The 12,818-nt window shown below is 42.6% G+C and overlaps 1 protein-coding gene across 50 annotated transcripts in view; it reads right to left on the bottom strand.

Annotated features, from left to right (window-relative positions):
* CELF4 (CUGBP Elav-like family member 4) overlaps window positions 1-12,818 on the bottom strand; it is a 709,268-nt gene that overhangs the window by 93,469 nt on the left and 602,981 nt on the right. For 26 of the 50 annotated variants that reach the window (XM_034072596.1, XM_031043795.2, XM_031043757.2 and 23 more), the window contains 2 exons: window positions 7,119-7,247; window positions 2,619-2,698 (listed from right to left, as the gene is read on the bottom strand). In XM_034072596.1, coding sequence (XP_033928487.1) covers window positions 2,619-2,698; window positions 7,119-7,247 — 209 coding nt within the window. The remainder of the gene's footprint in view (window positions 1-2,618; window positions 2,699-7,118; window positions 7,248-12,818) is intronic. The other 24 variants (XM_034072597.1, XM_031043749.2, XM_031043759.2 and 21 more) reach the window with 1 other exon arrangement.

The raw sequence follows: 12,818 nt of genomic DNA, 5'->3' as shown, positions 1-12,818 counted from the left end.
CCCCAAAAAAACTTTCACAAAAGAAAGTTGCCTTTTGAAACTATTAGGCAACATATGTTGTGTGAACAGGAAGTCACAGTAGAGCAATAATCCTGACAGCTGTGGAGAAACAGGAGTCTGCCGCAGGAACGAACGGCTCGAGACCTGACAAGAATGATGATGGATGCCCCGTTGGTAGTACACAAGGACACAGCAAGAGACGTTTAAATTGGCTGAACCACAGGAACAACTTTGAGTTGGCATCGCAGCCGGACAAATGAGGCCAGTCCTAATGGTGAGAGAAATGGGAGGGGGGACTGAAGGAAGATGGCAGCAATGCACCCCTCCTTTCCAAGGACGAGGGCTACATCGCCATCTCACCACGAGGTGGCTGCATTTCCCTGTGAACATTCAAGCCCTGAAAGAAGCTGTATACCCTGAAGCACCATGAATATGAGAATGGGAACGGAGATCTGCAGGATCTGGCCCATCTCACTCAAAACGCCTGAGAAATTTTGAGGTTCTGTGAAAAAAACATGTGTGTTCCAAGTCTTAATCAAGGGGTGGTCATTCAAGAGGTCCTCAGTAGTCTGCTGAACTGTGGTAACTGCCCATGCACCTGAATGTAGTTCATGGGAGATACAAGACAACACCACATAACTGAGCTTATAATGAAGAGGATGAACTTAATAATTTTCTGGTTGCTTATCCTGTGAACTAAGTAGGTTTGTGGACTTTTTGCACAAATTCCACAATTTCCATAAATTGCTGAGTTTCAGCCAATTCATGGGAACTTGTCAAGCCATGGAAACTTGCTTGTGAGCCTGGGATGTGTGTCTGGGAAAGAGTTAAATTGTGACACTTTTCCAGATGCTCATATCTGGTTATTCATGAACATTTCTATAGCAGGTATTTCAGCCAAATAAGTCAACAGTAGAAATGGTGCCATAAGAACCTGACCCACAAAATGGCCAAATTCTTCATTGTTTTGCACATTCTAAGCTCAGTAGGTATCAGCAGGATTGAACAGAAATGTGCTCCCAAGTTGTTGAGAGTATTTTTCCTTTTTTCTCATGTAAAATGTGCTGAAAGTAGGATGGATAAGGGCTCGGGAATGATAAGGATATTTTGGGTACCCTAGATCTAGATAAAATCTTCACCTCTTTTTGGGTTTAGTCTGATTTACCCTGTCTTCCTTCCACTTCTATCACAGGAGTTTGCAAGATTTCTGGGACAGAGACTGGATTTTTCTTACTCCTTTCTGTGGTACCACGCCCTATGGAACTTCAATTCCTCACCTGCCTTTATAGACATCACCACTTTGTGTCAAAGTCTGAAGGAAAGTCATTAAAAATACCTCTTTGAACTGTCTCAGGAAAGATGTCCATTATATTTCACTATGGGATGTCAACATCAAGGTCAACATCTGGTTCTATTCGAAAGAATCTTTTAGAAAGAGAATTCTAATGGTATCGCAATGCTTCCAAAAATTGAGACCCCTATCATTGAGGAGATTTTGTCAGTACTATCACTGGTAAATATGTACCATTTTTAAACTGATTTGTCTAGGATGGGGTTCCAAAAAATGAGATCTTGATGATTTGCTGCATTTAGAAACCTTTTCCCCTGCAAAGACTATTCCATTTTTGTCTCTGCAAAGATCTAGAGACAATCTGCCAGGCCTACTTTAATCTTATTTTGGATAAATTAATGAATTTACATTAGAGTCTTTTACTGAAAGGGAGATTTTACACTGTTAAATATCTTTTATTGAGTTTTCCTGTGTCTTTTCCAAGGTGTCAACATGCTTCTTAGTCTTTCATGATTTACACTGTGAATAATTAATAATAAAAATAATATCGTATTATAATAAACCAAAACATATTGCACCAGATTGTCCTTCTAGCTGACAGTGGCTTGTCTTACTTTCCTTTGGGTCTGTGTGGTTGTGTTTAAATATCTTTTTACATAGAAAAAACATCTTAATTTCTGCTTTCCTGAAGTATCAGGCTCAAACCACATGTTATTAGATATTTGTCCAAGTGGAATGATCTCTCAAATGTTTCCTGGAAGATGCATTAGTTAGCCTGACTGTCTTTCAAAAGTTGAATGTAGGGACCGCACTTATGCTACACTTCTGTAGTAACAGTGAGAGGCGGCCATTACTGTGTGATTTGCTTCTAGCTTCTAGTGAACAACCTGCTGTCTGCTGAATATTTTGGCAAAAGGCTGTCTAAGCTTCATGTAGAGGCAGGGATTCTTCGGAAAGGGAGAAAAAGAAGCTCTTAGACAAAGGTGTCTACTTCATTCATCCCTCTGCAACTTGGAAGGTTACACTTACATTGAGTTTCACTGAAAGTTTTTCACATCTGTGAACTGTATGTCATTTTTTCTGGTCAACAAAATTGCAGGTAGCAGAGCACATCACCCCTTGGTGTTCTGCACCTATTTGGAACAGTGACATCCAGGCCTTTCTCCTGATGAGTTAAGAACACCTAATGCCCTACATGACTGAGCTTCTACCCATCTTTCCTGGAAGATGAGTTGCAGAACACAAATAAATCAGCCCTCCTCCATCAGGCCACAGGGAAGCAAAGGCTGGACCAATCCTCACTTGCTCGTGTCACAGAGCTACTCACCGGCATTGTCTGGCTGCCATGCAAGGCATTAATGGCTGCTTGGGCCTCTGCATGTGAAGAGTATTTCACAAATGCACACCCTGGAAGAAGAAATAGAAGAACATAAGACAAGTTGCATGGGTACCATGAAAGTCCACCTAGCTGAATATCCTGACCTCAGAACTGGACAATAAAGATGGTTGTGGAGAAAGTATAACAAGTAAATGTGCTTTTTCAAAGTCCAGTCATCAGCAGCCTGAGAACCTGTTAAGGCAAAGTTGCATCCAGAATTCCCACACTTTGTGTAATGGGCACTGATGGACACAAACTTAGCAAGTACATTTTGAATCCACTTATGTTTTGACCTCTGGAGGTTCCCATGGCACATTGCTGCACAATTTTACCACTTATTGTGTGAAAATGAGTTTTATTTGTATTGGACTTAATGCTGAATGCTTCTCCCTCTGGGGTTGTGATGAGCAGTAAGGAAGTGTATAAAAGTTATCAGAAAGCAAAACACACTTGTTGCAAACAAACACAAGCCAAATATACAGAAGGCATTCAGGTTACTCCAGACCCACAAGGTACCTTATCATACCACTGTCTAGTAAAGCTCCATGACAGACTGGTCATAGTTTGTCTTGAATCCAAGCAGCTTTTGTCTGACATAGTCTAAGAGCTTCTAATGGAAACGGAGGGATGGGAGAGACCTGTATGTGATGATTATCACCTCACCAGCACCAAAATTTGGATCTTAGACTTTCATAGCTGCAGAGCCAGTGCCTGTATAGGTGCCCTCCTCTGGACATTAGAGAAATGTAGGCAGTGCATCCCCAGCCTGCATTGCCATGTGAGGACTTTCATACCAAACTCTTACATAAGGTTTTAGGGCAGAAAGATGCTTTTAGGAATACATGCCAGTGTGCAGAAATGATCAACACTTCAAAGGGTCACATGCACCACTGGAGTGGGGGAAAGTATTGCTAACACTCTTAGCTACAAGCAAACTGACTCAGAGAGAGGAAGAGTAATTTCCATATGCTAAGGCGGTTTTTGGAACAGATTGGGAGAGATCTGAGAAGTTCTGGCTTCCATCCTCTTCTATTACTACTAAAGACATTTGAGCTTTTAATCAATTTGCAAAGCCCTAGTTGTTTCCCTGAAGGGGTGCAGATCACTGCACAGGGAGTGCCAGTCCTAACAATGGGACAGCTCTCCTTTATCCCCTTTGCAGACTCTTTAGAAGGTCCACACACCCTCGTGGAACCATACAGTGCGGGGTAAAAGTTGAAGCATTAGAACCCCCCACTTGCAAACACGAAGAATGAACTCCAAAGGTCCCCAGCACCATCACTGCAGGCTGATAGAAGTGAGATTGAAAAAAAGCGGTGATCACCCCTTCTAAAAATAAGCAGACATAGGAAATTAGCTTACAGTTAGGAGCCCTTCACATTGCATTACTCTCAGCACTGTGCTCAGACTGCATTTCAGGAAAAGCACAATGATTGTTGCTAATAGTTGGATCTAATTTATAAGGAGCTGAGAGGAGACAATCATGAGAAAATGAGATAGATAAACTTCAGCTGGAAACAATAGGGATCAATTATGACATAATCGCAGCCCAGCATTCCCAGGCTCCTGAGATACTGTGCCTTCCTCTTCATTAATCAGAGATAATCCAGAATTAGGGTGTTTAATTATTTGCAGAGATTCTTTTGTACTTTCTGCCTCTAAAAAGAAGATGCTGATTAGCAAATATACAAAAGCTTTCCAGCTCCAGTCACCCATTGCATTTAGAGCAGGATTTTTGGCTGCAGTGTTGCTGTCATACTGAAGGCTTCACTCTCTTCAGGTGAAATTCATCCCTGTGCTGAGGAACCTGACAGATCCGTGGAGCTGGATAAAAGTGGGAATAAAAGGAGTAGACGGCATTTATCTTCTTTAATGGCCAAGATGCTAATGATTTCCCTCCTACTGCTTCCTCTTATTGCTTCCAGTACGTTTTGAGGTAGCTGGACAAAGGAAAATTCAGCTTTTACTGGTGAATGGTGGCAAGTTAATAACAGAGTTCCCAACTTTTTTTATGTCCTTTTGTTTGTGTGTTCAATGTGATGGCTTCTGTACACAACACCAAATGTGCACAGAATCTCCTTCCTTCCCATTGACTATGGGACTCACGATCCATGGGACATGAGGCATGCCACTCTCCTCAGAAAAGTGGTGACTCTTTTGCAGGAGCAGCTCTGACCTTTGAAGGGGTTTTGACACACAGATGTATAACCTGTGCGGAACAGGGACATAGTTGTGCTTAAGTTTTTTTGTTTCCTTACTTCCAGATTATAGAGCTGGAAGGGCTGTTCTTACTGTCTTGTCAGCTTGGACAAGACTGCAGAGTAAGGGCCTAAGGTTATAATTGCAGAGAGTGTTAAGACTCCTCTCGTGGAACTTCTGGGAAAATCTTTGCTTTCTGAGTTACTGAACTAGACAACTGCTGAATAGAGGGAAAAAAGGGGTGGTTGGGGGAAGATGCTATCCAGACAGCAGCAATGCAGCCCCTGCAGGTCCTGCTGGCTTGCTGAACTGGATCCACTTCAACTTCCCCACCTGAGAACTCCTTCAGGGAATGGTTGGGTGGGATTGAGGTCTATGGGATCTGATTTCTCTCTGGCACTTAGACAGTCTGCTTAGATATTAATTTAGGTAGAATTTCAGCCTTATGGGCTTTACCCAAAATAAGTAGCTCACAAGCCATGTGTGTCACATATTGGTTTCTAGCAGATGGAAAACATTACAGACTGGGAATAACTTTGTGGGAGTTGTGGCTTGCCCGACTGTCTTCTAAGATAAGGGCACTAGCCTTAAGTTTTCTTTTGGATTGACTGCTCCCTGTGCGTGTGTGCGTGTATGTAACTCTGTGTGTGTAAATTAGGAGCTTCACATTCTCAGTAAATAGCACCAGCAAATGGAAGCTGGTAATATTAACTCTGTCAAGGCTCAGTATTGATCCTGAACAGCTCGGTGAAACGCAAGCCTGAGACTGCAGCCCGCTAGCACTAATAATTAAACTGGTTAGCAATATGGAGCTGCCACTCAGATTCAGACTTGTAATGAAATCGTTTAAGAAAAAGATAAAAAAAGATAGAGCAAGTATGAATACAACTCTGTGGGTTGGATTTACTTTGAAATCTGTTTCATACAGATCTTAGACTTTATTGCCTTTATTATTACTCTGTTTAACTCCTTTGTCATTAGATTTTGTTCCGTACAATTCTAAGCGGAGGCAGACAGATATACTTTTTTGCTCTTCTCCAATTTACTGATTTGTTCAGTGAATGAAGTGTTTAACTGCCTGCCGTTATGATGGTTGGAGGTCTTCTAGTCCAACCTAGCTTACCGCTTTCCAGTGAGGCAGCCCCTGTCTTTGGGTCTCATGGGAACTGAAGTAGCTATCTAATTGAAGGAAGGTACCCACGGTTTATTTTCAGCCATTTATATCAGGAAGGCTGAGCTTTACTGGTGTATATCAAACAGCTACCCTGTAATGCTGGTGTGAAGTCTTTTTTGTCCGCCAATGATTTTATGGAACAGTAATACCGTTTTCCAGTGTATCACTGTGATTTGGATTTTTTGCCTTCCCACTGCAAAAATATGCTGGCTGATGTTGTCACATGTCAAAATATCCATTGAGATATGAACTGCACCTGCAGAACTGGTCTCTTCTCTGGTGCTGCACAATCCAACACAGCTTATGATATATTATACACAGATCAATATTTAATGGACACATTTCACTGTCAAGAGAAAAGGGCTTCCTATTCAAATTGAAGTTACTTTGTCTAGAGACTGATGGGGGAAAAAAATGACCCTCCTGTTCACGAGAGAAACCTCATTCTTACACTTTGGCTCTAGCAGAGGATCCTTTGTGCTCTCCAGATAGCAACTGATGCCAAAAACTTGAAGGAGGAAAGGTACCTATTTTTGCAATAAGGAATTTGCGTGTTTCATGTGGTAAATGTCTGCTGGGTGTGCTATTTAAATAGGCACCTATACCTTTGCAATTGTGGTCACCGGCTAGCATGTGTTGATGCAAAGACCAAGAAAAGAAGTGGGAACATCTGGGGCCAGTGGGTGAGAAATAAGCAGAGCTAATGGTTGAGCCATCAAGTCAGTATGTAAAGTATCAACCCTGGCTTTGTTTAAAGAAAGAGCTGCCCTGTTCAACAGGGTGGGGAGAGCACATCTTGAGTGAAGGTGATGGCGCTGTGTTCAGAATATAAGCTCTGTCCTGTGAGCAAATAATAGCCATCAGTTTGCACATGGCAAGACATAGCTCATAAGGAGCATGTTTTTAACTCTCACACAAAAGCAGCCAGCAGCCAGCAAAGTAATGGCCTTCCTTGGCATATGTGACCATTCTTAATGTAAGAGATGATTCCTGGCAGCTAAACAGTGACTTTGTCACACCAGAAATTGATATATACCCTGAGACTGGGTCAAGCTTGACACAAGCCATCACCTTACCTTTGCTGTTGCCATCGGGTCCCCGAAGGATCGTGCACTCCTCGATGTTGCCAAATGCCTCGAATAGCCTGCGCACATCATCTTCTGACTGCTGCTTATTGAGCATGCCCACAAAGAGTTTTCTATCTTCTGGAACAAAATAAAGAGATGCTTACCATATTTCAGGAGGGATGTGAAAGCCAAGATGGCTCAGTATCACATGCAAAACAAATGGTGATTTCATTGAGGTGATGTGTTTAAGAAGCTGCTAGTCTTTTCAGGTGGCTGGCTCAAAAACCTTAACAGCATTTGACTTTCAGTGAATACCTGAAAATAATTTGGCAATTTAAAAAAGCAAAAAAAATAAAACCCTGAAAGATTTACTTATATCTCTGACTGCTTCTGAAAATCTAGGCACCGAAGTCTTCCAAATCAGCTTTTTCTGATCAATTTTTGCAGTCAGTTTGCAGTAACTGAGATGACAACATTGCTCAGACTGCGATCCAAGAGGAATGTGGATAAAGATAGCATATAGGAATAAAGTCCAAATGAAAAATAACATAAGTTAGTAGCCCTCGCAATACTAAATAAGTTGCAGGGAAAAAAAAAGCAGATTTAACATAAGCTGTTTATAATCAGGATATAAATCAGGAAGCCACAGCCTGTAAATGGAGATTTGTCATTCATACCCACTCACAGACATATACATATGAGTTTGGATGAGGTTTTTAATATATTTTTTAACTTATTTAAAAAAGTGAAAAGTTTTTGAAACATAAAATAAACTTATATGATTGCTAATATCTGAGTTAGCTCAGGCAGGTGGTATTTCATGTCAAAACAAGACATGGTCTGCTAGTAGATAGATAATTGTATTTTGAATGAGGAAGCTCAATGTGATCCAGCAGTGTGCGCTTGCATCCCAGAAAGCCAACTGTATGCTGGGCTGCATCAAAAAGAGCATGACCAGCTTGTTGAGGGAGGTGATTCTGCCCCTCTACTCTGTTCTCATGATATCCTACTTGGAGCACTGTGTGCAGTTCTGCTGTCCTCTTAACACAAGAGGGATGTGGAGCTGTTGGAGCGAGGCCAGAGGAGGCCATGGGGATGCTCTGAGGGCTAGAACAGCCCTGCTCTGGAGCCAGGCTGAGAGACCTGCGCTGGTTCAGCCTGGAGAAGAAAAGGCTCCTTAAGGGGACACCTTAAACTTAGTTTCCAGTGCCTAAAGGGGCTACAAAATACCTAGAGAGGGATTTTTGACAAGGGCCAGTAGGGACAGGACAAGGGGAAATGGGTTTAACCTGACAGAGGGGAGATTGAGATGAGGTCCTAGGCAGAAGTTCTTCCCTTTGAGGGTGCTGAGGCGCTGGCACAGGGTACCCAGAGGAGCTGTGGCTGCCCCATCCCTGGCAGTGCTCAAGGCTAGGTTGGATGGGGTTTGGAGCAACCTGGTCTAGTGGAAGGTGTCCCTGCAAGTGGCAGGGGGTTGGAACTGGCTGAGCTTTAAGGTCCCTTTCAACCCAAACTACTCGGTGGTTCTACGATTTATACTTGGGCTTACACCAGTATGGGGATCTTCAGTCCAGAATGAAATGCATTAAGAAAATGTTGGTGAAAACAGACTAAACTAATGATTACTGAGCTGGCAGAAGGATTTCAGAAGGCACTGAGTGATGCTTTTTTATTAGGTTTATGTTCAGAGACTAGTACCATTACAGCAAGAAAAAAAAGAAATTTACGTAGGTTACATCGTGTATGTAAACAGGCCATTTGCACATGATTCGTAAATGTCGTATTTATCATTCATTAAACACTATGTAAATGTGTGAACCAAGACTTTTTTTTTCAGCTTACAGAGCAGATGTAACCAATTTGAATAAATACATGTAAATAAATAAATAGTTTGATTTTTAAAAATTTATTTATTTTTAATGCTCATGTCACACTAAAGCTTAACAAAACATTGGTTCGCAGCAAACCTTTCCTGGCTGACTAATTGGGTGATTTATGTCACTTTTGTTCACTGAGAAATCATTCATGTAAGCAATCTGTCCTGATTCAACTAGTGTTTGATCAAAATTCCCCTCTCCATGATGCACCTGTAAATTGGAAATTACTTTATAGCCTTGGATGAGGATAATTTTTCATGTAGTGGATACTGAGTGAGGATATTAGGAGTTTTCAATCCTGCAGCCAAATTATCCACATGAACTTAAAGTTTACTGCCCACAGAAAACAGAGTTATGCTGCCTTCAGTTTGGCTGTTGAAATGGTAGGAAAAATAGGTTGAGGAGGATACATGTGCATTTTGATAGGGGAGAAAAACAAGAATAGCCTTGTGATAGACATGTTAAAGCAAGAAATATGCCTGCTTTATGCTGGAATTGATTAAGCAAAAGGGACTTCCTGAGGTCCTTGCTCACAACACGAGGTTCAGGATTTACTGATGCACAAAGCCCTAACTGACGCTGTGTACATTATCCCCTCTCAAAAGAAGGTGCTCTGGACATCTAAAAGGTTTGTTTCCTTGATGGCCAAACTGACCTTCAAAAGAGACTCTCAGAGGTGAGGTACAAGCCTTAGAGAAGCACCTACTGAAACTGAGGGTGGGGACACAATGTCTTTCAGCGTAGACCTAGACAAAGCTTTGGAGAAAGAGCTCAGTCCAAGCTCCAGTGGTTGTCCACACACTGGAGGAAAACCTACCCAGTAAATGAGACCAGCTGTTCTGGAAAAATGGGAGGTATTTTAGGAATGAGGCAGAGCAGTGGGAACAAGCTAGAAACACCAGTAGGAAAAGGTTTTACCTGGAAAGATTGTGTCTAGTAAATACTTCCAGCACAGAGGAAGCTGTTATATTGTACTTCATACAGTTTTCCCTGTTTCAAATAAGCTGCATCAGCAAAAGCAGTCCTATAGCTGTGTAACCATATTTTCACCAGGTTTTTTTTTGCTAATATAAATGTATCATTAAAAAAAATCACATCCCTCCTCTGTCAGCAAAACTCTCTAGTGTGGAACTGTCCTGAAACTGCCTTGTCTGGTTTAGTTTATGCAAAGCTACAACCAGGGGTTTTGGAAATCTCTTAATTTTACATTCTATTTTACTTAGTTTAGGTTTTTTATCCCCCTTTTAAGCATTTCTGCAGGACACTGGGAGTGATGATGCCTTTCTACAGAGCTGGCTGGCAGTAGATGTGGTTCTTTGTTGAGCTGCCTACAAGGTGGCCATCAGGCCACCAGGAAAAGGCTCTGCCTGCCATGATGAGGATCACCTTTCTTAGGAGCTGCTGGTCCAGCTGCTCCAAGGGAGGGAGCATGAAGAGCAGGTAGCCAGAACTCAGCACTGCCTGGACATCACCTCCAGCCCCATCTCCAAATCAGCACCCTGTCTGTCTCCTGAAAACCCATGCCTTGGGTTGTCAGGGGAATCGTTTGTCACATCTGCCATCTGAGAAATCTGCACAATCACACACTCAGCTGATAATAAATGAGTCAGTTTAACAAGCTTTTTTGTCTCTGAGAGCTGCTTCTAACAAAGTGCTGCAGTTACCTTCCACATCCCAGCCCTGCCAGGGAGCTCAGCAGTGTGTTTTAACAATGCTCCTCACACATCTTGGGTGGGAAGAGAGAAGCAAGTATCCAGCAGACTGGACCTTTCAGCACATTCCAGGTCTTGGCTAATGAGTTTATCCTCTAATGGACTTATATAAGCATTTTACACCCTGAGTGCTTCTATACACTGCCCTTCCAGGTCCCAAATAAAAAGCTGATATATCATGCACCAGGGCAACTACTCCTACTTTGTAAATATGTCTGAACAGGGCCATGAGATGACAGAATAAAATGATGACAGGATGCACTGGTGTCAGCAGCAGCCTGAGCAGTGCCACTGCCCTGCAGTGTGGGGGCTGAGTGTGGTGTCTGTCTAAACCTCTGCTCCATTTTTGTTTTCCCCACGTGGTTATCAGTCTTTCCCCACAACCTGAGTCCATCATGACTGCTCGGCCCATGGAAATAAGCATGGATGGCTATTTCTCTGTGCTGTGGCACCCAGGAAAGCTGAGGAGGCTTTTGCTGGTGCACCAGAAGGCCCTCACCATGAGTAAAGTGAGGCACTCCAATAATATTAAGTTCATCCCAGGTTTACCCCATTTTATCATAAACAAGCTACAGCAACAACAGGAGCCAGCACCTCTCTGTTCCTCCTAGGAGGACAGGTAAGTAAAGAAAGGCCACAACAATGGCATATGGGTTCATAGATATCACCCCTTGGTGATACTTCCAATACCCCCATGAAACCAAGCTTCCCTCTTCTTGACCAGCAATGGGGGTTCGTACCCATAGGAAAAGAAAGCTGGCTGCAAGGCACAGTGGTAAGAAATGTAACTCGTCAGATAAATATACAGTGATTATAAATCTCCCTGCCTGTGTTTATACAAAGCCTCATCACCTTCCCCAGTGCAAATAGGGGTTAAATTATTCCCTGTTCTATTTGTATTTAAATGTTATGTTTCTATGATAAGTGTAAGGCAGAGGTGTCAGATGGGCCCAGACGAAGGAGACGGCATGCATGAAAGGTGAAATAATAGAGCATTGCAAACCAAGTGCTGAGAGGAGATGGGAAGGGGGGACATGGAGTGAGGGGGAGAAGGGGGAGGACGGGCACTAATTAAAGAGACAGAAGGGACAATGAGATGCAGGATGTTTGACCCTCTGCTGAGCAAGAGGACAAGAACAAGAATCACAGCAATTGTGAAGGGAATGGGGGAAAATTAGGGTCACTCACAGAGAGACATGACACAGGTTTGTGTTTATCCAGATAGCTCTCGCTAATGTATGTGCGTGCACGGGGGTACATTTAGATAAGAGTATATAAATACACTTGTGTTCTCATATTCCTTATGCAAAACAAAGAGGTTGAATCCTTGTATCAGGAAAGCATAAGCCAGCTTTATTGTCTGAACATCACATCCAAGGCCTTGGAAATAAAGAGGGACAGATCTATCACCTTCATGGCCCAGGCTAATCAGGAGGGCAAACCAGAAGATCTCTATGGTCCCTTCTAGCCATGAAACCCCTTATTCTAAAGCCCATGAGTTTCTCTGTTTCATCCCGAGTTCATTGCCAGGGCACCACACATGGATGGTGTGTGTGCTCATTCATGCAAGAGCAAAACTGGTATTTGCATGTTTCTGTATAGGAACCACCATCTTCTGTATGCACATGATATTCAGCAGAGCAGCTCTCTGATGTTATCCGGTGCGTTTGGCTTTCTAAGCTTCAGGACCAGGTTGCTGTATGGCTCTGCTTCAGAAACCAGATGATAATTAATTCCTTTATTTATATAGTTAATAATTATTTGTCCCTGCTGCTATTCCCCTCCTTCCCAAACACTGCTTGCACACACAGTGAGGGACCAGCTGCAGTGCCTTGGTCCAGGCATTGGGAAGGGCTTTAAGCTTATCTCCTTGGCACCATGACAGAACAAAACAAACAGTGCAAGCGTGGGTAAGAAGAAAATGCTGGTGCATAAGACCAAGTAGCACATCTACCACAGAGTATGCAAGAGGCAGAATGAATCTTCCTTACCCGTTCTTCTGACTGGTCTTTGTCAGAGAGGGCAAAGGAGGCAGCACTGAAGGTGTCCATCATAGAATAATACAGAATCATGGAATCGTTTGGGATGGGAGGAATCTTTAGAGGTCATATAGTCCAACC

Source organism: Melopsittacus undulatus, chromosome Z (genome assembly GCF_012275295.1).
Source record: "Melopsittacus undulatus isolate bMelUnd1 chromosome Z, bMelUnd1.mat.Z, whole genome shotgun sequence".
In the NCBI taxonomy this organism is placed as follows: Eukaryota; Metazoa; Chordata; class Aves; order Psittaciformes; family Psittaculidae; genus Melopsittacus; species Melopsittacus undulatus.
This window is presented reverse-complemented; position numbering and strand designations above follow the sequence as displayed.